This window comes from Canis aureus, chromosome 1 (genome assembly GCF_053574225.1).
Source record: "Canis aureus isolate CA01 chromosome 1, VMU_Caureus_v.1.0, whole genome shotgun sequence".
Classification (NCBI taxonomy): Eukaryota; Metazoa; Chordata; class Mammalia; order Carnivora; family Canidae; genus Canis; species Canis aureus.
In genome coordinates this window covers 117,792,303-117,820,072 of record NC_135611.1, presented here as the reverse complement: position 1 = coordinate 117,820,072, position 27,770 = coordinate 117,792,303, and the positions used below count along the sequence as shown (strand labels likewise).

The window sequence follows — 27,770 nt, the reverse complement described above, 5'->3', positions numbered from 1 at the left end:
TTGAATACTTAGAGGCCAGTGTAGGGTTATTAATTGGCCTAATTTCTTTTCTTCCTTTTTTTTTTTAAGATTTATCTATTTATTCCAGAGTGAGGGGAGAAGCAGAGGGAGAGAGAATCCTAAGCAGACTCTCTACTGAGCTTAGAGGCTAACATGGGGCTCAATCCCACAACTCCAAGATTAGGACCCAAGCCAAAACCAGGAGTAGGATGCTTAACTGGCTATGCCACACAGGCACCCCAATTGGCCTAATTTCAATATTGTTGTCTTAGGGAATAGAAAGACCCAAGGAGAGGAGTCAGACAGGAGAACAGCCAGTCAGTAGAGTAGTCAACACACACCTACTTTTAGGATTTATGGATTAAGTTTGCTGTCTTATATAGGTGCGGTTTGTGGTGCCCCACAATAATTAATAATAGTAACATCAAACGTCAGTGATCGCAGATCACCATAACAAATATAAGAATAATGAAAGATTTTGAAATGTTGAGAGAATTACCAAATGTAACACAGAGGCATGAAGTGAGCAAATACTATTGGAAAACTGGTTCCAGGAGACTTACTTGATGCAAAGTTGCCACAAACCTTCAATTTGTAAAAAATGTAGTATCTACAAAATGCAATAGAGCAGAGCAGGATACGAGGAGGTGTGTCTATAAAGTGGTGGCCCCAATTTAAGGACAAAAGTGAAAGTAGGGTGCAGAGCAAAGGAATAGTCCTCATCTTTCTCTCACCCAGACGGGTTTGATCAAAACAGCTTCCCCAAATCCATTTTGGACCAGGTTTCTTTTTTTATTTATTCATCAACCATTTGAGGCCCACCCTGTGCCAGGCCCTGTGGTCAGTGCTGGGGATGGAGCAGTGACCAAGGCAAACAGGAGCTGTGTGTGCCTTGCAGTCTCAGAGGGAATCGCCTGGGCTGGCAGGGTGCTTCCTGCCCTCCTTTTACTTCCTGGGTCCCTGCAGGGATGTCAGGGATGAGTGGTGGGGATTCCCTAATTCGGGCACATGACATGGCCTTGATGGGACTTTGACTCAGAGACTCAAATACAGACTCTCCAGGCCTATCTGCAGAGTTCCTAGGCTTGGGATAAGCCTGGGCTCAGCCTGTGCCAAGAACCTCTGCCTGTTTCCTTGGCACATTAATGGAGTAGAAGTTTCTATCACTCTGTCTGCATCCCAAAGACACTGCATATGATAAGGCACTGGGTTGGGTAAGAGCCACTTGCCCACAACTTCCTAAGTTCACCACCTCATCCATACTTCCATGTGTTTACAAGGCTGAGGCATATATCCCGCTATTGCTGCCCCCTTCCTGACCCTCTGGGGTGGGCCTCCTCTCCTGAAAAACCTCTTTACTCCCTCCTCCTGATGTGAATCACTTCCCTGTTCAGGCTAGCAAAACACCTGTGAGTGCGTCAGCTGCGGGGGGCATGGCATTCAGGCACAGGGTGGGCCAAGATGATTTTTGACGGATGGAGAAACTGAGGCACAGTGAGATCAACTAGCTACTGCTTGACAGGGCCACCCAGGTCTTACCTGTCTTAGCCCCCCATTTGGTCTACCACTCTCAGCAAGAAGGCGAGTTATCTGCCCCTGAATCACCTCCATCCTCCCTGATCTTGGCCATCAGCATAATTTGAAAGAACACAGCGTGTGAAATCTTAAGGAAACAAGATTTATGTTTGATTTCCACAAAGAAACTCAACAGTAGGAAACTTCTTCTGAAGAATTGTCACAGTGACTTCAGGTCACAACACGGAGTAGGTGAGGAAAGTGGCAGATTCGTCCAATGAGGTTGCTGGACAAAGAGATACCACAGCGCCGTTGGAAGAAATGACGGACAGACAGACCAGGTCCCCAACCTGGAAAAAGCAGGTGTCGGCACCGAGACCAAGCCTGACGCAGGGAGAGAGCTGGGGGCGGGGCGCGGGTGGCCTCCTTCACGACTGACGTTGGTTGGGGCCTCCGTCGTGATCGGAAATAATTTTCTAGAAGAAAAAAGAGCAAATGGTAGAAGGTGGCTACTCGTGACTGTTGAAACCGGGGGTCCTTTCTTCCAGCCTCTGCGCTCCCACAGTTTCTTGGGGGGGGGGATGCTTCACCTGCACATCCCCTCACTCTTGCGCCTCCGTAAGACAGACTTTGCCCTTCTGCCAAGTTAATCCATCACCCTTTCCTCATTGGAGACTCACTCTTCCTGCCCCTGAGCCTTTCTCTGCAGCTCCCCAAACCTGACTGTGCCGCGCACCCCGCCCCCCGCCTCTCCCCAGCTGTCCCTGCATGCCCAGCCTCTGGCCGGCCTTCCCTCAGCATCAGCGGGTACTTCACACATGTCCTCGGTCATTTCCTTGTGAGTCTTGCTCCACGCGGGGGTCGCCTCCTCGATGCCTTTAGAGCATCCGCCCAAAGCAAAGCAAATGCCGAGATCCCAGGCCTGCCCCTGGGGTGGCCATGCGGGGCCCCCGGATCAGGCTGGCGCAGCTCCCTCCAACACTCACCTACCAGAACTTCACCCACTGCAGCAGGCCAGGCCGCACCCGGGAAGCCTGCGGGATGCGGAGAACGGCTGAGTGGCCGTGGCCCTGGCCCCCCGCACACCTCTGGCCTCACACCCCTTCTCCCAGGAGCCACGGGTTCCCCGCCCCACTACTCACCGAGGAGGAAGGCGTGACTCCCCCCTGTAAAGAGAGATCAGAGGAGGTGATGTGGGGCCACAGAGGCGTCTGCAACGTGCTCGGGGCCCAGGAAGGGCTTGGTGGCCGGGGCAGCTCAGACCGAGACTATCTCAAGGGTCCTTGAGTCTGAAGGTGGACATTCAGCCCCTAGACTTTCTTTCAAAGTAGATTTATCACCCTAAGTACGTTGTACCCAAGAAGAGCACACACTGACCCAGCAGAGTGAAAAGAAGGTAGGTAGGTAGGTAGGTAGGTGTCCCTCTGCCTGCTGGGTGGATAGAAATCGGCCCCAAATATGGGCAAGTGGACACCCATGGGCGGCCTTGACTGCTTCTTCACCTGCTTCCAGTCAGTGGGTGGCTCCTGAGCTCTCGGTAGAAGCCCCGAGGGCCAGGGCTCCCTGGTTCTGAGAGATGGAGGGAAAGAGCACCTGCTTTTTCTTCACCAGCCTCATTAGCATTTAGCACATTCACTTACTGGATTTATAAGATCGCTTTCTTTGCAACTGAACGCAATAAAGTTCTCAGGGTTTTGGTTGCTTTTTCTTTTTTTCTGTTAATTTCCTTTGTGAAACAAAGCATTAATTTTCCCAGCAACACAAGCTGGTGGGAAAGTCTCCCCTAACTCGCGTGTCCTCCTCTCACTCTCCGCCCCTCCCACGAAAGTTCACAGCAGTCAAGGAGGCGAAGAGAGCAGACACGATGAGGGAAGGCTGCCTGATGTGTGTCATGTGAGGGTTTTTTAGAGTCATATGTCCCTATTTGAGAGGATGCTGGTTCCCATTTTTCTCCAGGGCGTGTGATGCAGCCGCTGCCCCCCTGTAACTTTTTCTGAGTGCGTGGGAATGAAGAACCTTGGACCTTTCACCTCCACTCCAAACAGCTCTCAGGGAGCCCGAGTCTCCCTCCCCAGGGGCAGAGAGATGAGACTTTGACTTTTGAAATGAACAGGATTCGGGCTCAGCTAAGACTGGCCATGAAAGCCTCCCTCCCTCGCCCCCATCAGAGACCCCAGTGGGGAAACCGGGCATTAGGGAGTCTTACCTTAGAGGGGATCTTGGCTGAGTACTGCCCGCCAGCGGGAGTAGGGTATGCCTGCTGGTTATAGGGGTTCTATGGAAGGAAGCGGAGGGGCGGGCAGGTAGGAGAGAAGGGATGAGGGCATTTTGGTGGAATAAGCACCCGCCTCCCGGCCTGGGCCAGACCTCTCTCCCAGCCCCCGGCCTTCCCTCCGTGTGTCATGCATTGTTGTCCCATAGAATCTTCAGGCAGCCAGAGCCCATGGCCTCACCTCCCTCATGGTCCTAGTCCGCACGGCCCTGCCTCCCCCTTCCCTGGTACCTCTCCCAGCTCCTCAAGGGTTACTTGGGGGATGAGGGCAGGAGACCGAGGAGACCAGTGAGGTTTGGGTCAGGTGCTCAGGTGGCAGATGTCTTACCTTGGAAGTCACCGCCGCCACCTCCTGCCATCCTGCGCCAGACTGAGAAAATGACAAAAAGGGGGGTGTGCAGGAGAGAGAATGTCAGATGGGCCAGCCCGAGAACAAGACCGAGAGGGCCCGGGCCCGGCCGTCCGAGGCAGCCTGAGGGCGGAGACTCACCTGACCAGCACCGCCCGACCTCTTCTGGAGCGAAGTCGCATCGGCCCCCTGGAAGGGAGAGGACCGTGGTGAGGGCGTCCTTGCCCGAGGTCCTCCGGGCCCCCCACACTCGCGGGGCTCCCGCCACCTGCCACCTAGGCTCTGCCCGCCCGTGGGAGCACCAGCACCCACGCACCCCGCCGCACCCCACTCCGCGGCCCAGGACCAGCACTGCCTCCAGAGAAGGCAGCGAGCCTGGAGGACGCTGATGACCCGACAGATACAGGACAGATTTCCACACTCAGTGTCGGGAGCGAGGCAGCACCCCCACCCCCCACCCCCGGTGCACCTGCAGCGAGGCCGCGGCCTGGGACTGGGCAGGAACGGCAAGCGGTACCCACACAGGCTCCCTTGGCGCCCATCCGGCCCTCAGCCCCAACCCACCTTCCGCCAGCACAGAACCCTGCTCCTCCCTGGCCCCACAATCCCTGTTCTCAAACACTGTTCCCGCAGGGTTCCTGAAAGGAGGGCTGTTGTCCTCAGCAAACAGAGGCAAAGTGAGGTGATTAGATTGGCTCGCGGCCCACGGAGAGAGAGAGAAGGGGGAGAAATACAGGAAAGCCCTCGAAGCCACGCGAGCCGCAGCACAGGTGCATGGGCCATCTCCCCTCCGCGGGCAGGGCCAGGGGTAGCTTTCCAGCAGCAGGGGAGAAGTTTAGTTGCTGCAACCACCACTTCTCCACTCAGGACTCCCACCTCTACACACACACACACACACACACACACAGACACACACACACACACACAGGGGTAGGATGTTCCTCCTAACTCTGACTTCACTCCCATTGAATTGTAGCCCCACTCTTAGCCTTAACACTGAGGTCACAAGCTGCTTGACCACTGGCCTCCAGACATTTTTTGTTTGGTCTGCATTTTTACATTAGTTACAAACAATTAAAAATCAGCTTTCCATCAGATGACATGGCCACATGGGTCATTCATGAGTGCGTGACAATGCATCTGATCTGAGGCCCTGACCTCCACCCTTGTTGCCCGCTGCCCCCCCCCCCCGCCCCGGCAACAGTCCAGCCTCACATGCCTGGCCCACACGCATGAGTGAATGGGCAGCCTTGGCCTCTGTGCCCAAAGGCCAATGGCCATGCAGACTCAAGATGTGGCCTTCTGCAGGACCCAGAGGTTCTGCCCATCCTTCCCAGAACCTGGATATTCCGACCTGCTGCACCTGCTCACACTTGACCATGGCCTGACCTGCTCCCCTAAGGCCTCTAGTTTCCTTTCAGCTCTCCTCCCTGACACCCCTTTTCCAGTCCTGAGAGAGGCCCCCGGCTCAGGCCCCACCACCTGCTCACCCCGCAGTACCCACCCAGCTGTGGCTCCCCCTGAGCCAGGACACCCCCAGCAGGAGCAGCAACAGAGCAGAGATGGTGGTTGGCTTCATGTTCCTGCGCCTCTGGAGGCCCCAGCCCTTGGCCTCAGCTTTTATCCCAGGGGGGACCGCCCACCCTACTCCTTCTCCAGTGACTCACAGCTCCTCTCTCTACCCCACCCCCACTCGGTTGCAGAAAGGGAGGAGAGTGGGAAGGGAGGGAGGTGCCCTCCCTCAGTGGGGAAAGTCAGCAACAGGGACTGAATCCGCCGGCCCCGTGCCAAGAGCCCGGACCCTCCCGTCCCTGGATCTGAGCTTCCTAACCCCAAAATAAGAGGTTCTGCTACCCTTACCTCAATAATTTCTTTCCAGTTCAGGAAAGGGGTGTTGTGTTTGAAGTCCTGAAGGGAGGAGAAGAGGTGAGTGGGCCTCAGTGGGGAGCGTGGCAGCTTGTTGGAAAGTTTCACGCTCATGTGCAAGAGTGGGTTTGGGTGCCTGGGTGTGGTTTGGGTTTAGATGAAGATAAGCATACCGGAGGTTGAGGGTGTTAGCACTTCGGATGGCATTCGGGTGAGGTTGCCCATCTCAAAAATGAAGAGGGCAGATTTTGTGACAGGTGGGCTGGAGCTTGAGGGAGGTGGGGAGAGGGACAGATGACCAGGATCCCTAGTTCTCTGAAAAGTGAGAGTTCTCCTACCTCCCAGAGTCGGCTGAAGTAGAGCAGGGCGCGTGTGCTGGGGCGTGGGACTTGGCCCTGCGGAGGAAAGGTAGGGTGCAGGTGAGCTGGGAGCCCAGCCCCTTGCTCACCTACGCCCCTATTCCCACCATCACCATCGCTCAGCCTTCAGAATTTAATCGTGGCTAAGGTCTGGGGGGGAAGCTGGGTGACTTTTAGGGACACCAGAAAACTCCGTCTGGCAGCAGAGGGAGAGAGAGGCTAGATCTCTGGAGCCACTAACCAGCCCCCCGCCCCCAGCACAGGTACCCCACTCTTCAGTCTCCCTGCTTCCCCAGCCTTTGGCAGAAGGCCACTGCAATGAAACCTTAGGGACCAGGACCTGCCCTCAGATCTTCCCGCCTTTTTACCTGCCCTTCCAGCCCCAGCCCATTTCCCGAAGCCATGGGGCTACAGTTGGCCCTTCCAACCCCCCTGAAGCAACAGTGGAGTCTTAAGAAAGGAGCAGAGACCAGGAGTGTGGGGCAGCTAAGGTTTATTTCAAGGGTAAGGGTTGCAATTAGGGGTGGATAATGGGGTTTTAAGAAGGGGTGGGAGGGGGGCTCCCATCCATCTGGTAGCTCCTTGTCTGAAGGTCACGGGGTGCGAAAGCTCCTCTGGTCCTGGGCAAAGAAGTAAGTTCTAAGAAGGAGCTCAAGGAATAAGAGTTCAGGGCTTAATGGGCCAAGCAGGGGTGGATCAGGCCTCTCTGCTCCTGAAATCTGCAGGGATCTTTTTTGCCCACGGCTGTCATCCAGTCAAATCCAGATATTCCAGTTTGCAATGGAACACCTCATACTTGGCAGGAACTGTTCCGTATCGGCTCCCTGTTGGCACTGCTCCCTCTGGCCCCAGGGTTCAGCTCCCTCCCTGTGAAGGACACGGGCTCCCCCTCTTCTCTGGCCCTCCTCCTAGAGCTGCCCCCAGTGAATCCTAACTGTGAGCTCCCCCTCCACTGCCCCCCTAGGTGTGCAGGAATGTCTGCTGCCTTCCTGGCCCCTGGGGAAGCATCAGTCTGTGCCTCTGACCCTAAGTGCCTCATACTCAGGGGACTCGTCTCCCTGCGGTCCTCGGTAAGGAGCCTCACCCCTGCCAGACACCCGTTCTCTATAAAACAGAAACAGTTTATTTTCGTCATTTTCATCCAAACCTGAATGGAGCACAGCTGGGGACTTCTGCCTCCAGCATCTCACCCTCTCCCACCTCATTCCCCAAGGCGCAGACTTGGCCTTGCCTGAGCATGGGGCTCTCTCTCCGCCTCCCTGCGGACCACCGCCTTGTTTCCCCCAAGAATTTTAGAGGGCAGGGCTCCTTGCCGCCCTTCTTTTGTGCAAAGGGTCAGAAACTGAGCTACTCGGGGTCACTGCGGTGGGCAGCGGGCATGTGGCTGCTGGAGAGAAGCAGCGCCGTTCAGCTTTTGCCCGCTGGAGCTGAGCAAAGAGTGCCCGGTGTTGCCACATTTTTCAAGAGACTGGAATTCCAAGTCATTCTGTAAAAGCTCTCAGTTTTTAAAATCTGGCAGCCAATTCATAGTGTTCAAAACAAAACAAAACAAAAACAGTGAATGAAACAAAGCACAGCAGTGGGCTGCCAATTGCAACGTCTGCCTTTGGTGGGTGCTGGGATTGTGGGTCCGCCTCTACTCTGGAGGCACCTCTGCTATTCGGGTGTCAAATCAGCCTGGCCAGGGGTTCCCCTGAATGTGGGAGGGGTGGGCAGGAAGAAGAAGAAGGGGGGTTCTGGGCTCTAAGTGCCTCCTAAGATGACGTGCCCAGAAAGTCTGGCACCCAGCAGGCGCTGAGTACCTAGTCATTTCCCTTCCCTTCTCTCCTGGCATCAGTCCTCCTGGGCTCTTGAGTTCCCCCGACTGTTCAGTGCATCCCCTACCCTGCCTCTGCTACCTCTGTGGTGTCCTGAGAATGAGGCTTCCTCACTCTCCCCTTAACCTTCCAGATCTCAAAGGAGAAACTGAGGCTGACACTTGCTCAGTCTGCACATTGAGACACAAAAGAGGCCCATTCCTTTCTCATCCCCGACTCCTGGCTCTTTCCAAACTCCCACCCCCTTCTCGCTCTGCCCCCTACTTCTTTATTTTTGTCTCTTTTTTTTTTTTTTTTTTTTTTGTGCACTGGACAAAACACTCCCGGTACCATCATCATTTCCCTAGCTTCCCACATGAGGGGTTAGCAGGTAGCTTCTTCTCCATTTCCCTCTCCCATGAAGATCGGAATGGCACGACCTTCCAGCCCTTACCTTGTTTATGGCATCCCAGTTAATGAAACCCAGCTTGGATTTAAAATTCTGCAGAGAGGGAAAAAAAATGGAAAATAACAAATTGAGTTGTAAAGTAATTAGTTCAGGGCCTTGGGGCAAGAGGTCAAGGGCCACCACTGGTGGTCGGTCCTTCTGGAAAGAAGACTTGAGCCTGCGGGGCAGAGGGACAGAGGTTTGCTTTTCCAAAAGAAAGTGAGCGGAGCAATCTTGCCAAACTCACCTTCCAGAAAGTGTCGAAGTTGAAGAGCCCAGCAGACGTCTGAGAGTTCTAAGGAACCAAAGAGAAATGAGATGAGAGTAGGAACCCATCCTGTGAGCAAGAGGCCGAGGCAGGAGCTCTGGGAGTCAGGCAGGGAGGCAGGGATCACTTGACATGGTCCCGGCCCAAGGTGGGGTGATGCCTCCACTCACCAAGGTATTGATCCCACTGACAGCTTCACCTCCTCCACTGGACCCGTGCCACTGGGTAGGAAGGTGGGGGACTGATGTTCAAGGCCTGTGCCTGTCACCCTGCTCCTGGCCCACCGTCTCTGCCTTTGCTCAAGCTCTGTGTACTCTGTGTAAAGCCACCTCCTCTCCTTTTCACACAGCAGCTAGGAACCCCATCTTCCCGGAATGATTTGCCACCTGTTTCTAGAGTGACCCTGCCCAGTCCCTTGAATCATCTTCCTATTCTGCTCCCCATCCCGTCACCTGTCCCCCAAAACACTGCTAGGAGCTAATGTGTAGTCCCACCGTGCACCTGGCCTGGTGCCTTATCCTGCCACATTCCTGGGTGGAGACGTCTCTACTTTACAGGTGAGGAAAGCAAACTGAGAGCCGTCCAGCAGCGTGCCTCAGGATCTGTCTCCTTGTCGGACTCCAGCGTCCGGATCCTGAACCACCCCGGGCTGGTTATGATGCGGAAAGCTCTGCAGTAACTGGGGGGTTATGCAGGTTAGGTTTTGCCGTCCCCGTCTTACCCAGGAGGAGGCCCAGGCTTAGAAGGTCGACTGCCCTGCCTGAAGATGCTCAGATGACAGATGAGACAGCTGTCCTCTGAACCCCCACCTTCTAACTCAGAGGTCACTGCTTTCCACTTGTCAACCCTTCTTAAGTATGGTTTCCAAAAATAGCCCCCTGACCATTCTCCTGTTACTTTTGGCTATGTTTCCCCTCGCAGTGATAATACACAATGATGATCACAGTTTGAAGAAGGGAGGTAAAAAAAAAAAAATGAAGAAGGGAGAGAATGGATGAACCAAGGAGACAGGGATCCCAGACCCCTGTCTTAGTCTGGTCACTCGACACAGAGTCGGAGCAGCTTGCGAAAAGATACTGAGGTTCCCGTTTCTTTTCCACACCCCTCAGTGTTCTCCTAAAGCCATCCCTGCTCACCTGAGAATTGTCTTGGGGGCCCCCAACGAGGTGACCACCCTCTTTGCTTATTTCCTGCAGAGAGAGAAAACGAAGAGTCAGTGGGGAAGCGGGGAATATGAAGGATGGGAGAGCAGGCCAGCAGGATGTGGGCAGGAGACTCCTGAATCGGGGCTGAGGCAGGCACACAGCAGAGGATTCCCCAGGGCCCCAGGGAGGCTCTTCTCCCAGGGTACCCCCATCTCCCTTGGCAAACCTTGCTTCAGCTTCCTGTGGGTTGGGTTACTGCTCACTTACGATCCTCATTGGCAGCATAACCATCTCTTTCTATTCACTTCTGCAAACTGCCCAAAACCCAACAGGAACGGCCTTTGCCACCAAAGTGAATTGTCCCCTGGTTTTGAGGCAGACAAAATTGGACTAAATTGATTCGAATTGCAAGACGCAATCTGGGTGGATGTGCTGCATTGGTCAGAAAGGTGACACTGGCTGGAGAGTCAGTGAAGTAGCCTGGTTCGCCTCCTCCTAAGTTAGAGGCAGGCGCCTCTTGAGTCCCACTTGCCCAGGACTGAGATGACTTCCCCGAGCTAAGCTCAAAACCGGCCTGCGATGCGGGACTGTGTGCTCTGTTAGCGTTGCTACTGCAAAGTTGACTTCCAACCCATCTCCCGCCACCAGCCTCTACTCTCAAGGCCTGTCGTCTCCTTACCCTGATGTCACCAGAGCTGCCAGGACCTCCCTGTCCTCCTCCGAAGCCCTGAGGGATGAGACAGTGCCACAGAGATCATTGTTTTAGATCTTAGGTCCATCCCTGCACATCTATGTATTGGCTTAATACAATTCCTTTAAAACTCCTTGTGGAACTCTCTTTTGGAACTGGTCAAAATAATCTTGGAGTTCATCTAAAAGAATAAATGTTTAAGAATCGGTAAGAAAACACTGGAGAAGACGGGCAACAAAGGAGGACTTGTACTGGCAGCTGTTAATGTGCCATAAAGAAAGTAGCATCACAGAACAGATGAGTCACCTTAACAAAATAGAACTCCCAGAAACTCTCCCAAAATGTGAAGGCATTTACAAGTGACAGTTTACATCAGTGGTGTGAATAATTCAATGCATGTGTCTGGGAACACCAGTTAAGTATTTGGGGGTGCGGGGAGCACTTCGTTAAACTTCGCTGATTCTCCTCCCCCACCCCCCGCCTTCTCTTTTTATCCGGTTTTCCCTTCATAAGAAAGCACACCCCTCTGATCCAAGGTGTGGGGTAAGTCGAGCTGAACTGCGGAATGTGACTGGATTGAATACAGAAAAGTCAAGTCCAGATAGATTAAAGAGTTAAATAGGAAAAAAAAATGAAATTATAGAAGTCTTCATAGTTCTAGAAGGAAAGAGCAGAAGCCATAGAAGAGACTAGTGTATTTGACTACATAGTGAAGACTTTGGTACATAAAAAACTAGAAATAGACTCACAAGCCGGGAATTTTCCTGACACCTGTCTACCCATAGAGGTTAGGATCCCTAACATCCGAGGAGCCTAATATTCAGGGAGCCTTCTCCCCATGGCGACGCGCACACCAGCACGCATCAGCCTTGCCCAGAACCTGGTGGAAACGAGAATCTCAGCCCCACCCCGGGCCTGCTGACTCAGAAGCTGCATTTTCACAAGACCTCTAGGTGCTTCGTGGGGACCCTAGCGTGACATTTCCTCTTGTCAGTGCTGCAGGGGCTGACAGAAAGCCCAGACTTCCAGAATAAGCACACTCTTTCCAAACCCAGTTTCCGGATGTTGTCAAAGAGGCCACTGAATTCTGCTCACTGGCCAGGTGGGTGCAGGTCATTTGCAATGATTATGTTTCCAAAAGGGCTGGTTTCTATGTGATTTTTCACAGCCCCGCCCACCGTACAAAGTGAGGCACATCACACAAGGATTTGCACTTAATTATTACTTTGGAGATTGTTAATATTTGTAGGGGTAAGCGGTTGGTTTCTTCCCCCACAAAAGGGGGTGGCGATGGAGGTTAGCCTTAGAGGTGGGCACAGTCCCAAGTTTGGCTCTCACCTGACCCCCAGATCCTCCGGATACGCGGACATCATTCCCTGGGCTGTCACACTGTGGGAGAGAGAGGGACAGCTTTCCCTCTGTTGCCACCCAGATGGCAATCCCAGCCTCCACGTTGCAGCCCCAAGGCTACCCCCCAGCTACCTCACCTCAACCCCATTCTCAGCTCTGACCATCGCTCTCCCAGCTCCCCCCTCATCCGAGAGGCCTCAGCACCCCTAATTCCCCCTCCCCTCCAGAGACAGGAGGCAGATCCATGCAGGTGAGCGCTCAGCAGACACTCACCCCCGGTTTATTTCCACTGCCACTTCCGCCACCACTTCCGCTGCTACTGCTCGCCCAGGAAGAGCCGGTATTGTGTCCCTGTGGGGTATTGTGTCCCTGTGGCAGAGAGCAAGAGTCCACGGAGGCTCTTAGAAGGACTCGACGGGGACCAAATAGTTGCCAGGGCCTTAGCGATCTGTTTTGCTCCCCTCTGCCCAACCTCCCTCTCTTCCCATCGTTAGCCACTAGCCACCGGCCACCTCGGGAAGTTATTCGGAGCACAAAGGACAGGTGTGGCCAAGTGTATTTGGAAATGTGGGACAGTTTGGGGATTCTGAGCTGTGGGCTTCTCCCCCCTACCACATGCCAGAAGTGAAAAACCTCGGGAGCCTAACTTCTCCAGAGCCTTGACCCCGGCCACCTGAGGGCCCGTTCTGTCCTCCCCCTCCTGCTCCTCACCCCTCCCTCTTCTGGAACCTAGAAAGAGGAAGGGACCCCAAGAGTCCTTACCTGGGAGCCTGAGTAGCCGCTCTGATCAAAATTCCTAGAATTTTCTAAGGGACGGTCCTGGATTGGGGGAGAAAGCAGGTAGTATGGGGAGCGATCAGTTAAAGCCACTTATGTGGCCTGCCTTGTCCTCTTGCTTCCCAGACCCTTCCCGGGTACCCGAGGGCTGCCCGAGGCCGGCTGCCAGGCCGTGGTCCCCTCCTGGCCCCTCAGCCCTAGAGGGGCCTCGTGTGCCCTGTATTCATCAGCGTCGCCTGCACCCCAGCTCTGTACGTGTCCCTGTCTCCGCGTGGGTGACAGGCCTCCCCCTGCAGCCCCCGGGTCTCCTGGGAGCTCCCCAAGCTCCTGTTCCCTCTGCCACCCCCGGCTCTGGTGGGTTCTGCCAACAGGAATCCTGGGTTAGACGGAGGTGGAGCATCCCCCTGCCCCCCAAGCGAAGCTGTGAGTGGCAGGGGGCACCTCAACCTGGAGGGCCTGCTGGGGCTGGGAGGCTGCCGAGGCCGGGAGGGCCAGCGGCCGAGCACGACTCACCCAGCTGGGCCCGTAACTGCTGCCACCGCTGCCACCGCTGCTGCTGCCACTGCTGCTGCTGCCACCACCGCTGCTGCCGCCACCGCCGCTGCTGCTGCCACTGCCACTGCTGCTGCCACCGCCGCTGCTGCCGCCACTGCTACTGCTGCCACCGCCGCTGCTGCCGCCACTGCCACCGCCACTGCCTCCCTGAGGGGCAGGAAGGGACCAGAGTGAAGATTGACCGCCTCCCCCCTCCCCTCCCTCTCTTGCTGGGGCCGGTTCCCTGCGCCCGGTGCCTCCGCCCGCCCGTCCTCTTACCCCGGAGTGGCCGGAGCTGCCGCCCGAGCCGGATGGCGGGGGGTTAGTGCACTGCGGAGGGAAGTTTCCAGGGACAGGTGAGTCTCCAGGCTTCCGTGGAAGCCGTCGCCACAGGCCGGGCCCTCCGGCTTCCTGCGGCCTGGCCCCCTTTGCCCGTGTGTCTCTCCCCACGCCCGTCCCTCTCCGCTCCCTCGTCCGGCCTCCCTGTGCAATCTGCCTGGTACCTCAACCCGCATCCTCCGTCCTCTCCTCCTCCTCTGTCCTACTCTCTGTCCCACACACCCAGCACCCGGACGGCCTCTCCCCCAGACTCTCCCCCGCTTACCTCCGAATGCGAGTTGCTGCCTCTCACTGAGCCGTACCCAGGCTGGACCACAGTCCCCTGCAGAGAAGAGGCTGGTGTGTGTCCCGCCAGATGAGGGACACATGGGGGGAGCTTGAAGGGCAAGAGGGGGCAAGCATCAGGGCCCGGGTGGTTGCTGTACCTGAGCGTTGGTCCCCGAAGGGAAAGAGCCTCCTTGGCCCCAGGAGCCTCCCTGAGGGTGGTTTCCAAAGCTGCCATCTGAGCCTCCAGGATATCCCTGGCCCCAGGGGGTCCCTGGACCTCCAGGATTGCCCTGGCCGTGGCCTCCAGAGCCACCCTGGGAGCCAAAGATGCCGTGGCCTCCAGATGGAGGCTGGCCGTTGGTTCCCTGCAAGAACAACATGCCCACCCTGAGTGTGGGTGACCTTCCCCGTCTGGGACCGGGAGGGCAGGCACAGCAGGACGAAGGCAGGGAGAGGGGCCCCAGCGTGATGGAGGCGGGATGCACCGTGGCGTGGAGGGAAACCAGCCCGGGCAGCGGCACGTAGGAGGCCAAGCCATCCTCGCAGTGATTGCCAAGGTTCTCACCCCGACTGCCCACCGCCGCGCACCTCCTCGCCCGGAGCTACTCACCCAAGCACCGTCGCTGCCGGGCGCCCCCTGCCAGGAGCCGTGGACAGCATCGGCCCCATGTCGAATGACGTTCTCCACCTGTCTGCCAGCCTCACCCCCGGTGTTTCCAAGGGCACGGGCCGCTTCCCCGATGCCACGGCCCACGGCGTCCCGGGCTGCAGGGCCGGCCGCCTCTCCAGCCCCTTGGCCGGCAGCCTCTTTGACTCCTTGGCTAATGGCATTTCCCACCCCCTGTCCGATGGCATCTCCCACCCCGTGTCCCAGGGCCTCCCCAGCACCCACTCCGGCGCTCTCCCCTCCTCTCAGCAGTGGGCCAGCCTCCCCACTGCCCAGACACAGGGCCAGCAGGAGGCAGGCCAGGGAGCCCCTTGACTTCATCTCTGCCTCACTCCTCTCCCTCCTGTCTTCTTCCCACCCGAGTTTTCTTCTCTTTGCCCTTCCACCTCCTCCGTGTCTGTGTGCCCTCCTCTGTTCTCTTCCTCCTGACTTACTCTCCTTCCCTCTGAGTCCGCAGCCTTCTCTCTCCTTTCCCAGACTCCCCTGCCTTTCCAGGGCCCTCCTCCCTGCCGCTACTCCTTATACTGTGGCCTGGGAGAAGGTGACACGGCTGGGCGGCCCAGAGTCCCTCCCTCGTGACTCAGGACCAGCCACCGATAGGGTAATGAGCCATAATTGTGAGTCTGAGAGTCTGTGTTGAAACAGAGAGGGAGCCGGAGCACTGGGGAGGAAGAAACGGGATGAGGCAGGTGCAAAAGTGTTCCGATTTCCCAACCCCAGGAATTTGGGGCGCAGGGTGGAGATGGGGGCATCTGAGGAGATAGGTGCTTGGTGTCTCCTAGAGGTGGTGGTGTGGAGAGGACTTAGGAGAAAGGAACCACAGGCAGGACCCAACCCAACCAGGAGGCAAGCGTAGAGAATCCAGTGCAGCAGGACCTCCCCCCCACCCCCGCCAGGTGTAAGCCATCCTGGGCCAGGCGCACCGGGATGAGAAGCAGGTGCCCTTTCTTGGCCTTGCTCTCTCAGTTTTGGTGGCCTTTGTCTCTCCCATCTTTCTTCCCTCCCATTCAGCCACCTAAAGGTGACTGTCCTCACACTCTCCCACACCTTCCAGCCCACAGAGTCTGGGAGCTGTGAGCCTGCCCTCAGTGGGAACCCCAGGTACCAAGGAAGGAAGTGGCCAGCCCGAGAGTGGTCATCAGGGCGTCTCAGCGCTCGGGCTGCTCTTGGCTGAGAAAGCTGGGTGCGGAGCAGGGAGCTGGGCGGGCCAGCCACCCCCAGGGGATGAGTGGGAGGGAGCAGCTGACCCAGGCACCCATCCTGTTTACCTGGCCCACAGGGGCACGTGTGTGAGCTCAGAGCCTCCTGAGAGGACTGGGGCTGCTGCTCACCCCACCCATCCCCAGGCTCCCCAGGGCCTGGACTGCACCAGCAGGGGACCAACTTGAGTCCCCACGCCCCACTGCCTCACCTCCCCCCAGAGCCCTGGGTCAGTAGCATGCCCCCCCCCCCCATCCCAGCTCAGGTCACGGAGCTCAGGCATCTTCCCGGTCTCACCCCTGTCCAGCACGGGGTTGCTTCTCTGCTCCCAGGGCCCCGGGGCCTTGTATCACTGGGACTCATCACCTAGTTAGGAGGGGCCGGTTTCCATCCGCCTTTCTCAATGTTCTGTAAGTCTCTCTCCACCCCAGCACCCGCACCCCAGCTTGTAACATCCAACACCTCTCGCTGCGTAAACACCATCCCTGTCTGTCCTGGGCACCTCCTACCTCCCTGTTATTCCACCTCTTTTTAATGACAATGATAATGGTGGTAGTGGTAATAATCATAATCGTCCCCGCAGCTCCAGTTTATCAAGGGCTCTGTGTGCCCAGCGCTGGACTAAGCACTTCAAGGCTCACACAGTCCCTGGGAGACAGTCGTCTCATTGCCCCGTTTCGAGACAGAGAAGCTGGAGCTCGGACGGGAATGGCCAAGCCCAGGCCTGCCCCACTCCCAAGGCCCACTCCCGGCGCTTTCTGTGGTCATCGGTCTCAGACCTCCTCCTGCTTGCCCAAACCTTCATTCTTCTCTGGATGGAATTGGCTGTGGTTTTGCCCTGGGCCCTTGTGGCGGGTGGGGGCAGGGGGCAGGAGTAAATCTGAGGCCTCCAGATTGCTGGTGGGCCCCCCAGCCCCTGAGCCTGGTGCTTCCACTTCCCGGGGCAGGACCAGGGGGCTGGAGGCAGAGCACTTGGTGACTCAGAGACTCCTTCCCACGCTTCCCTCGTGGGACAGCACCTTCGCCGTGGTGTGTAGCTGCCTCTGACCCACCTCTATTACTAATACTTTTCTTTAAGCCAGCTTACTTTCTTAAGTTTATTTTATGTTGCTACTGCAAGTGGAAAGCCGGGATCACTTGCCCCTAAATAGAAAGTGCCAGAAAACATAGCGAAGAAGCACACAGTGACGTTACATTATAGCTGGCTGCAGCTCCTGTGGTCAAAAGGGAGGTTAGCAGGTATGAGGGAGGTGTTCAGGGCACACGAGCACAGAAATGGAGTCTTATTCTCTAACATAATCAGAAAGCTTCAGAGAAAACTGAGAAAAGGGCATGGCTCTTGCAGTGTGATTCAGACTTATTCAAAGCCATGTTCCTGGGCCCAGACCCCCCCATGCACGCCCATGTTCTACCTCCTGGGGGAACTACCCTCAGACATCTCTGGACCTAGAGGTCACCTCGTGTGGTCTGAAGGCATATGTATGAAATACCTGCTGTGAACCAGATAGAAGACTAAGTGCTTCCACGTGCGTGATCTCATTGAATCCTTACCACAACCTGGGGGGCGGGGGAGAGCAGACGCTCCCATTTTACAGGTGAGGTGACTGAGGCCCAGGGCTGGTAAACACACACATAAGAGCATATTTGAAAACGATCGTGGTAAAGTGGTGCCGTCGGAATTTGACCCAGGTCTGTCTGACCCCAAATAACTTTTTCTCCTACGTCCCCATCCCTCCTTTGGCATCCACAAATCTGACATGCCCGACCTCATGTCCAAGACCCTCTGATTTCAGCTTTTCTTATTTCTTTTCTTTTTTTTTTTTTTTTTTTTTTTGATTTCAGCTTTTCTAAGTCACTACCTCATTCACTCCGTAAGGATTTATTGGGTACCTGCTGTGTGGCACACCTGTTCTAGGCGCGGGGGATAGAGCGTGGAAGAGGATCGCCTGATCGCTCTCCTTAGGGAGCTCACAGTCAATGTGAGGAGGATGCACAACGAGCATCTCAGGTGGTGAGCACTAAGGAGGAAGAATAGTGGGAGGTAAGGGACTAGAGAAGACGGAGTATCTTAAATACGGTCATCAGGAAAGGCTCTTTGAGATGTGACCTATGAACTGACACCCAGAGGAAGAGAGAGAGTGAGCCATGAGGATGTCTGGGGATAGAGGATCCCAAGTGGAGGGACAGCAGTGCAAAGGCCCCAGGGCAGGAACCTCCTTACTCTATTTAAGGACCATTGTGGCTGGAGGGGGGGAGAGGGAGGGAAGGGGTTAGAGTTGGAGTCAAAGAGAAACCGGCCCAGACGGGGGACTTGGGGACTTGGGCCATTGTGAGGACTTTATCTCTTACTCTGAATGAGGTAGAACCAGTGGAGGGTTTTGACTGAGGTGGCCTATGGTCTGACTCAGCGTTAACAGGGTCCCTCTGACAGACAGGCTGGGGGAATAGGGGGCAGGAGGTGGGTACAGAGACCAGGAAGGAGGCTTCGTGGGGGTCAGGGGGATGGAGGCTGGACTCAAGCAGAGAGAGGAGATGAGGCCTTGGGTCTGGGTGGTGTCTCCGCTCCCCTGCGTGGTGTCCTGGGCCTCGGACTGGCATCTGCTGGCTCACTTGTGCGCAGTACCTATCGTGGAGCCGGGCTTCAAGCCCTAACTGCACCCCTTACTAGCTGGGAACTTGACCCACCTGAGCAGCACCTTCCTTGTCAGGAGGCAGGAATGCCAGGGTGAAGCGAGGTAATCCTCGCCAGGCACCCAGGGCAGTGGCTGGCACCCAGGGCAGTGGCTGGCACCCAGGAGTGTGCCCTCGGTGTTCCTGCTGGTGTTGGCCATGTTGATGTCGGAGTATCTCCTTGGCAGTTTAATTTTGAAAGACACAACACAGACACACACACACACACACACACACACACACACACACACCCCTCCTGAACGCAGACACTTCATTTTTAAAGAGGACTTGCTTGGAGGTAGCCCCCTCCCCTCCCCGAAGGTCCCAGGGAAGCAGGCCACCTCGCCAGCAGAGACCAGCAGCAAGGAAGTGCTCTTGACCAGGAGCCAGGTCTTCGCCACTTACTAGCTGGGTGGCCTCAGGGGGACAGTCACAGTACGTGCCTCACAGGGAGCTCGGGGAGCTAGAGATGACGGAGAACGAATCATGCCTGTCAGCGCTCCGCACCCAGTAACGAGGGTCCCGCCTGAACTACCCTCCCCTCTCCTCCACATCACGTCTGCACAACCGGCCCCTCCTCTCCTCACCCCCAGCCTGCCTCCACCTGTCCGTCTCAGGTGCCTGGTTCTGGCTCCCACCTACTCCATGGCCGAAAGGGAAACCAAGTCTGCTCGAGGCAGTGGCCTGCCCTCTGTTAGCTGCCGGCCATTCGTGCCTGGCCTCGACCTCTCCTCTGGAACATGTTGGTCTAGGGGGACAATGGACATTGAACGAGCAAATATATCATCGCACCTTCCTAAGCACTGTGAAGAGACAAGATCAGCGTGCCAGGACAGAGGATGGGAAAGGCAGCCCTTTGGGCGGGTTGTGCAGTCAAGTAGAGGGCCCCTGCAGGGTGAGGAGGAGCCAACGCAGGGGGCCAGAGGGACACAAGGATGTTCCTAGCAGAGGGAGGGGACGGCAGGCCCCAAGGCAGAAGTGAGCCATGCCTCTTTACCCTTCAAAACCGGCTCAGTTCTTTCCCAGAAGCCTCCCAGGATTGACCCCACACACACGCACGCAGGATTATCCCATATGTCTCCAGCACTTTCGGGACCCCCATCCAAATAAACCCAGCAAGAAAATGTGTGTACAGAGGAAATCAGGGAGAGCTTTCGCTGTGGGAAAGAATGATCCCCTCGCATATGCCCTTTCCAGAAGGGCCTCCTCCCGCTTGTAGGACACGAGCTCCAGCACAGAGTAGTAGGCCCTCAGTAAATGTGGGGTCTGAAGGAGTGCTTCTTGTTTATTAAAATGCAGGAAACGGACGAGCACCGTTTACTTTGAGAGGCACCCAAAACGTGTTGACGCGTGGCTAGGTGGATAGACGGTGACAGATGGGCGTGCGACAAAGCAAGGAGAGCAGCGCCTTAGCAGCAGACCGTGAGTGGGGGCTCCGCAGGCATCGGCTATAAAATTCTTTCACCTTTATGGTGCATTTGAAATCTTTTCAAATTAAAAATATTGTAGGGGAAGGGAAGGACCATATGTCACAAAAATGATGGTGTTCTACAAATCAGGAAAAATGCAGTGAACGCGAAGCGTCGGGAACGTCCCCGTTATCGTGCACGTGCAGCCCCTGCCCCTCCTGGTGGTGCCTACTTCTTGTCGATGCATCCGATTCATCGCTTTGTATTTGCTTTCCTGGGAACCCCGCAAGGGCAATTTTTGTTCCCACCGGTGATGGAATTTTGGTGCTGGGAGCCGTGTTTGTCGTCCTCCCCTGCAGACAACCCTCCTCCCCATCTGTAGTAGGAAATCGTGGCCCCTAGAAGGAAAGGAAGCTGCCCACAGGCCCATGGTCCTAATAGGCGTGCACGTGCCCCAGCACCCAGCACCCAGGCCAGTGCTCGGCGGGCATTCTAGAGACTTTTTAGGCAACTGTGAAAGGTCCGGTTCTGGCGGTGGACAGCCAAGGCGCTGGCCCCTCTGAGCCTCCGTTGTCCTCATCCATGCAATGGGGATCCCAAGAGGGCTTCTGCCTTTTGGGCTGTGAGAGGCTTAAATGGTTTTGGCTCTTCCCGCAGCCCTGGGAGCTAGCTAGTGCTCAGTGAGCAGGAGCTGCACCATGCACCTGAAAACCGGGCCTTCTGTGTCCCCCGTTGTCGCCGTTGTAAAGAGGCCCGGCCTCCGGGCGTCCGTGTGCCTCCCCCCTGCACCTTGGATCTCCCACACGCATCTCTTCCGTCTCCCCTATGCGCGATTCCCCACGACTTGATGCCAAACAGAAAAAAAATCTGTATTTTCAGAATATGCTTTGTGAGCTCTCAAGCCGTTTCCCCTCCACTTCCTGACTATGTGACCTTGTTTCTTAACCTGCGACAGCCTCCACGTGCCTCTCTGTAAAAAGGGGCAATACCAGAGCCTCTTACCTAACTGGGGGGTTGGGAGGATTCGGTGATGTCATGCGTGGAAAGCACCCAGCAGGGAGCCCAGCATTGCACAATAAATACAGGTTATCATTGTTATTCCTTTGGTGCCACACCCCCCACATGAGGATGCTCCCCGCCACCTCCGGCCTTGGGCTCCACCTAGGTTCCCGCCATTCTCTTCCCTGGTGCTTCTGCCCCCGCTGCTGGCCTTCTCTGCACAGATGCTCCTCTTAATGCCGAGCACGCACAGATTTTGCACAGTAGCGAAGCGTGGCTTGTCCCTGCGAGCACCCTCTTGTATCTGGCCCTACTGACCTGGACTCTCCAGCTCGGCCCCCCTGTGCACCAGCCCCCAACTCCCTTGGCAAAATAGCAAGAAAAGAGAAGCCTCCCCCCACCAGCCCTTCCTCGGGGAGCAGAGTGGACTATGATGAGAGTATATAAGGCGTCATATTTATTCACAAATCCCAGTACAGCCCCCTTACGGACTCAGGAAGTCTGTCCCCCCCACCCCCAGGTCCCCCAGGTCATTTCAGCCAGTATGACAACAGGAATGTCAGTCTGCTGAGTGAGGCCAGTGCATCAGTTTAGAGAATGATGTTGGCGATGCTCTGGAAGAGAGGAGAGAGGGAATGAATGCAGGAACACAGCCCTGAGGGGATCAAGACCTCTGCCCTCCGGCCCCCTAGAGAAATGAGGGGGACATTGGCATTAGCTTCCCGGGCCTAGGAGTAGCTTATGTTCCAGGCAATGTCTTCAGGAAGGTGGCTCCTGGGTTCAGGAAGAACAGGGAGCCAGCCCTCCCAGGCAGGGGTGCCAGGGGCTGTGTGGGAGCCCAGGGCCTTGTCATTTTGCCTCAGGGGATCCCCTGGCATTCCCCACAGCCCAGGAATAAATGAGGCTGTGCCTTTGGGTTCTGGGCCCAACCACAGGGCTGTTCCCCACCCTCATCCTTTTGCCCCAGTCTCAAGCAGCTGACATGCTAAATGCAGAGAGAAATGCAAAGCTAGGACTTCGTTTTGGGCCCAGAGTAGGGGCCAGGGTCCCACAGGAGCCTTCACAGCGGGGTGGGGGTGGGTGGGAGGGGGTGGTCCTGTCAGCCAGGGAAAGGACAGAGCTGCAGCTTCCCACTCCCCGGCACACTGCTGTGAGGCAGCAGAGGGACTCACAGTGGGAGGAGGGAGGGAGAGAGGGAGGGGATCGAGGGGAGTGATGAGAAGCAGTGAGCACATGGAGGGGGCAGCTTCAGCAGCCTCCCTGGACGCCCCCCATCCCGGGGTCCGTATTGCCAGCTTGCATTTGCCTAGGAGGGAATGGAAAGCAGCCAGAAGAGGAGAGCGGGGGATGAGGGACAAAGAGCAGAGGAAGAAAGGGAAGGCCAAGCTGGGAGACAGGTCGGATGGTTTCTGCGAGGCTGAGTCTGTCCACAGAGGGAAGGGGGCGTGAGAACATCTCCCAAGACAGTGCACACGGGTTGACCGGCCGCGGGCACTCACCTGCCACAGAGTTGGGAAGCTGATGAAAGGCCTGTTGACCGAAGCCTGGAATTGGAGCACAAGAGGGTTGGTCACCAGCAGGTGCCCCACCGCCATCCCAGGAGGGCCCCCTCCCTCCCCTCCCAGGCCCCCCGAGCTGGGGAGACTTACTCCAGATGTTAACGTGGTGGTTGCGCCCCCTCCGTGCTGGTGCTGGCCGGTGGAAACGCCTGGATGAGCGCCCTGCGGACCAAGCCCAGACTCTCATTACAACCCCTCAGCCCTTGGGGGGTCTCCCAAGTTCCTCTTCCCCCAGTGACCTGCTGCCCTCTAGGGTGACTGGGGCCCAGATGGGAGGCATAGGCTAGCCTCCTCCCCGCTCATTGTCCGGAAAGAAAACCCAAAGCCCGTGTCACTGCGGGAATCCTGTGAGATGGGAAGAAGAGCCTGGAAGGATGTCTGGCCCTACTGACTAGTCTTCCCTCCCCCAATTCCCTTTTATTTCAGTTAATGAAATGCCCTCCGTTGCTGAGAAAAGCCTGACTGGAAACTGGAAAGGGGACCCCGAGGATCCATGCAAATCCTAGGACCACAGTCACCTCAGCCCCGACCCCAGCTCTGCCCTCTGTACACCCTCCCGCCTGACCCCTAACTTCAGTTGATCCCTGTCCTCGTTTTACCCCCCGAAACTCAGCTGTGCCTCCGCTGCTGCTGTGGCCAGCTTTGCAGCCCGGAACAGCCCTCCCTCTCCTGACCTCTTCCAGTGAAGACTGCCATCTACGCAGCGCCCATTCGTCTACCGTGCACACTGTCTGCAGGGTCCCTTCCTCCCCACCCCCCAGCCCTGGGTCCCTGCCTGGCCGCCCATGTAGCTATCGGCTTCCAGGTCTGGGCTGGTCCTCAAGACTCCTCGTGGAGACTGGAGAGGGGGAACTGAGGCAGGCAGGGGTCAGCCTTCTCTTATTCCCCAAGTGCCCCCCTGATGCCTGTTCCGCTATGAATGGCACCCCTTGCCTCCCCCGGGCCTCCAGTATTGGTTCCCTCAGCAGAAATGCTCCCCTTCCAGAAATCCTCCAGGAGATCTCCCCCGACGGGGTGGGGGCGGGGAAGAGAAAGAACCCTTGTGTGCTAGCCACCTGCCCTTGGCAAATCCCCTTAAAACCTCACTTGAGCTTCTATTTCCTTATCTAAGAATCGGGGAGTCAGCATCCTCACCCTGACTACCTCAGAGGCTTGTTATAAAAATTAAACAGAATAGGGCTTATCTCTCCAAGCCATTCCTCACGCTTACTCTGATGCTCTGGGTTTTCTCAACACTCACTCCGTTTGCACTGCACGGGATCTTGACTCAGTAACTCTTTCCTCTTCCCCAGGAGAGACCCCATGTTCCTCTCCTTACACCCCCTAACTAGGAGGGCAGCTCTCTGAAGGTGGGGCTGGGTCCCTTTCACACTGTCTGATACAGGGCTTGGCGGACAAGATGGTTTGATCCATCTGACCAGCTGAGCCCCAGCTCCTTTGTAGGGAGATGAAGAGGAAGAAAGGGAACACGATCATAGAGCTCCCTGAGCTTCTCTGACTGAATGAAGGCTACATGGACTACCCCAATGTCCCAAGGGCTTAGCCTCTCCCTCCCCCGGCCCCTTCTTCCCATTTCCCCACCCCTGTTCACCTACATTCAGCAGCTGGTTGGCCTCCTTGCCGGCTTGGTTGACCCCATTATGAACATTCTGCGGCAACCTGTCCACCTCCTTCCCGGCCTGGCCAGCAGCATGGTGGACACCTTGGCCAAGTTTCTCCGCCTCCTTTCCAGCCTGGCCAGCAGCGTGGTGGACCCCTTGGCCAAATTTCTCTGCCTCCTTCCCGGCCTGGTTGACCCCATCGTGGACCCCTTGGACCACTTTGTCTGCCTCCTTTCCAGCCTGTTCAACGGCATGGTGAACTCCCTGGCCAAAGTGCTCCACCTCCTGCCCAGCCTGGTTGACCCCAGGATAGATCCCTTGGACTATTTTGTCTCCCTCTTTCCCAGCCTGCCCAGCAGCATGGTGGACCCCCTGACCAAACTTCTCCACCTCCTTTCCAGCCTGGTTAACTCCATGATGGACCCCCTGGCCAAACTTCTCTGCCTCCTTCCCAGCCTGGTTAACCCCATGGTGGAGTCCCTGGCCAAATTTCTCTGCCTCCTTCCCAGCCTGGTCAACCCCATGGTGGACTCCTTGGATTATTTTGTCTCCCTCTTTCCCAGCCTGCCCAGCAGCATAGTGGACCCCCTGACCAAACTTCTCTGCCTCCTTCCCAGCCTGGTTAACCCCATGGTGGACCCCCTGACCAAACTTCTCTGCCTCCTTCCCAGCCTGGTTAACCCCATGGTGGACCCCCTGACCAAACTTCTCTGCCTCCTTCCCAGCCTGGTCAACTCCATGGTGGACCCCCTGACCAAACTTCTCTGCCTCCTTCCCAGCCTGGTCAACCCCATGGTGGACCCCCTGGCCAAACTTCTCTGCCTCCTTCCCAGCCTGGTTAACCCCATGGTGGACCCCCTGACCAAACTTCTCTGCCTCCTTCCCAGCCTGGTTAACCCCATGGTGGACCCCCTGACCAAACTTCTCTGCCTCCTTCCCAGCCTGGTTAACCCCATGGTGGACCCCCTGACCAAACTTCTCTGCCTCCTTCCCAGCCTGGTTAACCCCATGGTGGACCCCCTGACCAAACTTCTCTGCCTCCTTCCCAGCCTGGTTAACCCCATGGTGGACTCCCTGACCAAACTTCTCTGCCTCCTTCCCAGCCTGGTTAACTCCATGATGGACCCCATGGCCAAACTTCTCTGCCTCACTCCCAGCCTGGTTAACCCCATGGTGGACCCCCTGACCAAACTTCTCTGCCTCCTTCCCAGCCTGGTTAACCCCATGATGGACCCCATGGCCAAACTTCTCTGCTTCGCTCCCAGCCTGGTTAACCCCATGGTGGACCCCCTGGCCAAACTTCTCTGCCTCCTTTCCAGCCTGGTTAACCCCATGATGGACCCCGTGGCCAAACTTCTCTGCTTCGCTCCCAGCCTGGTTAACCCCATGGTGGACCCCCTGACCAAACTTCTCTGCCTCCTTTCCAGCCTGGTTAACTCCATGATGAACCCCCTGACCAAACTTCTCTGCCTCCTTTCCAGCCTGGTTAACCCCATGATGGACCCCCTGACCAAACTTCTCTGCCTCGCTCCCAGCCTGGTTAACCCCATGGTGGACCCCCTGACCAAACTTCTCTGCCTCGCGCCCAGCCTGGTTAACCCCATGGTGGACCCCCTGACCAAACTTCTCCGCCTCCTTCCCAGCCTGGTTGACCCCATGATGGACCCCCTGAATCACTTTGTCTGCCTCCTTCCCAACCTGTCCAGCAGCGTTGTTGACCCCATGGACAAACTTCTCAGCTTCCTTTCCTGCTTGTCCGATGCCACTGTTGATCTCATGGGCTACCTTGTCCAAGCCGCTGTTGAGCCCCTGGACGCCTTTGTCCAGTTCCTTGCCGGCCTGGCTCCCCATGTGGCTAAGTCCATTAAAAACTTTCTCCACTTCCCTTCCAGCGTGAGTGATTCCATTATTGATGCCTTCCAGGGCCTTGCCCACCTCTCTCTCTGCATTGGTCAGCCCTCGGTTGATTCCTTCAATGACCTTCTCAATGGGGTCATCATTGGCCGCCCATCCAGGAAGGGCCCCCAATAGCAGTAGGAGGGAGCAGGAGCTGACCACACTGGCAAGGTGCATGTTGTTGGCAGGTTGGGGAGGATGCAGAGAGGAGCTGGGGAAGCAAAGCTGCTATTTATACTCTCCTTCCCTCCCTCTTCTCCACCCCTCATGACTCAATTACCCCTGTGAGGCATTGACTTGGTCCCCAGTCAGGGAGGTATTTCCCAGGGAGCTTTGAGTTGAGCAATGAAGAGGAGGAGGAAGAGAAGGTGAGTCATGAGTGGAGAACACTCACGTGGCTTCTTTGCTCCTTGCCCAGCTCAGGCCCTCCACCCCAAAGCCCAGATGTCTGCCCTTCCAACCACCTCCTCTTTTCATTCCTCACCCACTATCCAGGCCTCCTCTCTCCCAACGCCACCAGTCATCCCCATCCCCAGGACCCAGGGCTGGTTCTTCACTCCTCTCAGGGGATGGAAGGATCCTGTTTCCGCAGCAGCAAGAATCTGGGAAGATGGGAGGTACAGTCAACGGGGAGGAGTACACTCTTGGAGAGTTGAGAGAGTCATCAGACCTTGCTCTTTCTGTTCTTGTTGACAACCCCCCATCCCAACTCTTACCACATCCCAGCCCCACAGGTCTTCTCCCCAGCCCACAGACACACCAGGCTCATCCCTGCCTCATGGCCTTTGCACTTGCTGTCCTCTCTGCCTAGAAGGCAGAACTCACATCTTCACGTGGTGGGTTCTTTCTCGTTCTGTTCTTGGTTCAAATGTCACTTCAAAAAAACCTTCCCTGGCCATCCCTCAGTTATCCTGGGTGATATCATCCTTTTGTTTTTATAAGCACGTACCACGATCCAAAATTATCTTTTATATTGTCTGCCTCACCTATCAGATTGTGAACTTCCAGAGGACAGGGCTTTTGTGTTGGTCACTGCTATATCCTCAATTTTTAGAACATTGCCTGGGGTTCAGTAAATATTTATTTATTGAACAAATGAGTGGATTAAAAGAAGCACTCCCAAAAGGTACGTGATGTAAGTACACATAGTACGCTTGCTAAGGGAAGCCAAGGGACGAGAGGCCAAGGCCGAGCCTGAGTCTCAGATGTTGATGGAGAGAAGGGTGCCTGGGTCCCCAGAGTAGTGGGGGGCCCCTCGGGGAGGGTTACAGACTTTGGAGCCAGGGTGCATTCTCATAACAGAACCTTGGCTGCCTGCTTCCCAGCCCTTGGGCAAGGGCAGAGGACCGATTGCCATGAGCTGGGACAGGACGCAGTGTCTCCTGAAAAGCCGGTTGAGGCAGCCACGGGGAGGGGCCGAGGACCTGGGGCAGCAGGAGACTGTCAGCCAGGACCTGGGCTGGAAGCCAGGAGCTCATCCTTCCCTCCCTCTTCCTCCTGGGGCCTCCTCAGTGCCGACCTGAAGCCCCGAGTGTTGACATGGTGGCACGGGTTGGAGGGGGATGGCGGGAGCCTGCCCTGGGCGGGAAGAGGGCCATGAGAAGGGAGGGCAGGCGTGGCCGGGAGGTCTGAGGCAGCACAGCCATGCGGGGCTAGTGCAGAGGCAGGCAGAGACCAGAAGAGCAGGAGCCAGTGGGTGTTAGGTAAGTTGGGTGCAGGGGTGAGAGATATTTGGGTTTTGGTGCCAAGGGAAGAGACGGAGAGGGGGTGGAGGTGGGATCACTGGTGGGAAG

The 27,770-nt window shown here is 56.5% G+C and overlaps 2 protein-coding genes and 1 long non-coding RNA gene across 11 annotated transcripts; 1 reads left to right on the top strand and 2 right to left on the bottom strand.

The window, feature by feature from the left end:
* Positions 1 to 1,657: 1,657 nt before the first annotated feature.
* Positions 1,658 to 15,174, bottom strand: DMKN (dermokine). Of its 8 annotated transcripts, none has more exons than XM_077854781.1 (21): positions 14,587 to 15,173; positions 14,135 to 14,341; positions 13,975 to 14,031; positions 13,650 to 13,700; positions 13,350 to 13,538; positions 12,822 to 12,878; positions 12,333 to 12,428; positions 12,048 to 12,098; positions 10,698 to 10,745; positions 10,010 to 10,063; positions 9,044 to 9,094; positions 8,853 to 8,900; positions 8,612 to 8,659; positions 6,341 to 6,397; positions 5,997 to 6,044; positions 4,278 to 4,325; positions 4,116 to 4,157; positions 3,722 to 3,790; positions 2,658 to 2,681; positions 2,502 to 2,549; positions 1,658 to 1,991 (listed from the first exon to the last, which is right to left on the bottom strand). In XM_077854781.1, the coding sequence occupies exons 1-20, from the start codon at positions 14,962 to 14,964 to the stop codon at positions 2,502 to 2,504; spliced, it is 1,671 nt and encodes a 556-aa protein (XP_077710907.1). In that variant the 5' UTR covers positions 14,965 to 15,173; the 3' UTR covers positions 1,658 to 1,991. The 8 variants fall into 8 exon arrangements, with proteins under 8 accessions (XP_077710907.1, XP_077710909.1, XP_077710910.1 ...); XM_077854783.1 differs by having other exon boundaries at positions 2,506 to 2,549; XM_077854784.1 differs by lacking the exon at positions 10,698 to 10,745 and having other exon boundaries at positions 14,587 to 15,174.
* Positions 8,493 to 21,974, top strand: LOC144287514 (uncharacterized). Its single transcript, XR_013355304.1, has 3 exons — positions 8,493 to 13,726; positions 17,686 to 17,884; positions 19,813 to 21,974. It is a non-coding gene; the product is annotated as an uncharacterized LOC144287514 (long non-coding RNA).
* SBSN (suprabasin) lies at positions 21,356 to 26,204 on the bottom strand. Of its 2 annotated transcripts, XM_077854778.1 has the most exons (5): positions 25,780 to 26,201; positions 24,076 to 24,321; positions 22,571 to 22,642; positions 22,421 to 22,465; positions 21,356 to 21,535 (listed from the first exon to the last, which is right to left on the bottom strand). In XM_077854778.1, exons 1-5 carry the CDS (start codon positions 26,152 to 26,154, stop codon positions 21,512 to 21,514), a joined length of 762 nt encoding a protein of 253 aa, XP_077710904.1. In that variant the 5' UTR covers positions 26,155 to 26,201; the 3' UTR covers positions 21,356 to 21,511. The 2 variants fall into 2 exon arrangements, with proteins under 2 accessions (XP_077710904.1, XP_077710903.1); XM_077854777.1 differs by having other exon boundaries at positions 24,076 to 26,204.
* Between the last annotated feature and the right edge of the window lie 1,566 nt (positions 26,205 to 27,770).

Excerpts from the sequence above, each read along its gene's own strand:
- DMKN (XM_077854781.1), bottom strand. The coding sequence starts at position 14,964 with ATGAAGTCAAGGGGCTCCCTGGCCTGCCTCCTGCTGGCCCTGTGTCTG. Across the intron at positions 6,045-6,340 it reads ACTTCAGCCGACTCTGGGAG|GACTTCAAACACAACACCCC; the intron begins GTAGGAGAACTC and ends TCCTCCCTTCAG. Across the intron at positions 4,158-4,277 it reads GGTCGGGCGGTGCTGGTCAG|TCTGGCGCAGGATGGCAGGA; the intron begins GTGAGTCTCCGC and ends TCATTTTCTCAG.
- SBSN (XM_077854777.1), bottom strand. The coding sequence starts at position 26,154 with ATGCACCTTGCCAGTGTGGTCAGCTCCTGCTCCCTCCTACTGCTATTG. Across the intron at positions 22,466-22,570 it reads CCACCACGTTAACATCTGGA|GCTTCGGTCAACAGGCCTTT; the intron begins GTAAGTCTCCCC and ends CTCCAATTCCAG. Across the intron at positions 21,536-22,420 it reads GCTTCCCAACTCTGTGGCAG|AGCATCGCCAACATCATTCT; the intron begins GTGAGTGCCCGC and ends CCTCTCTTCCAG.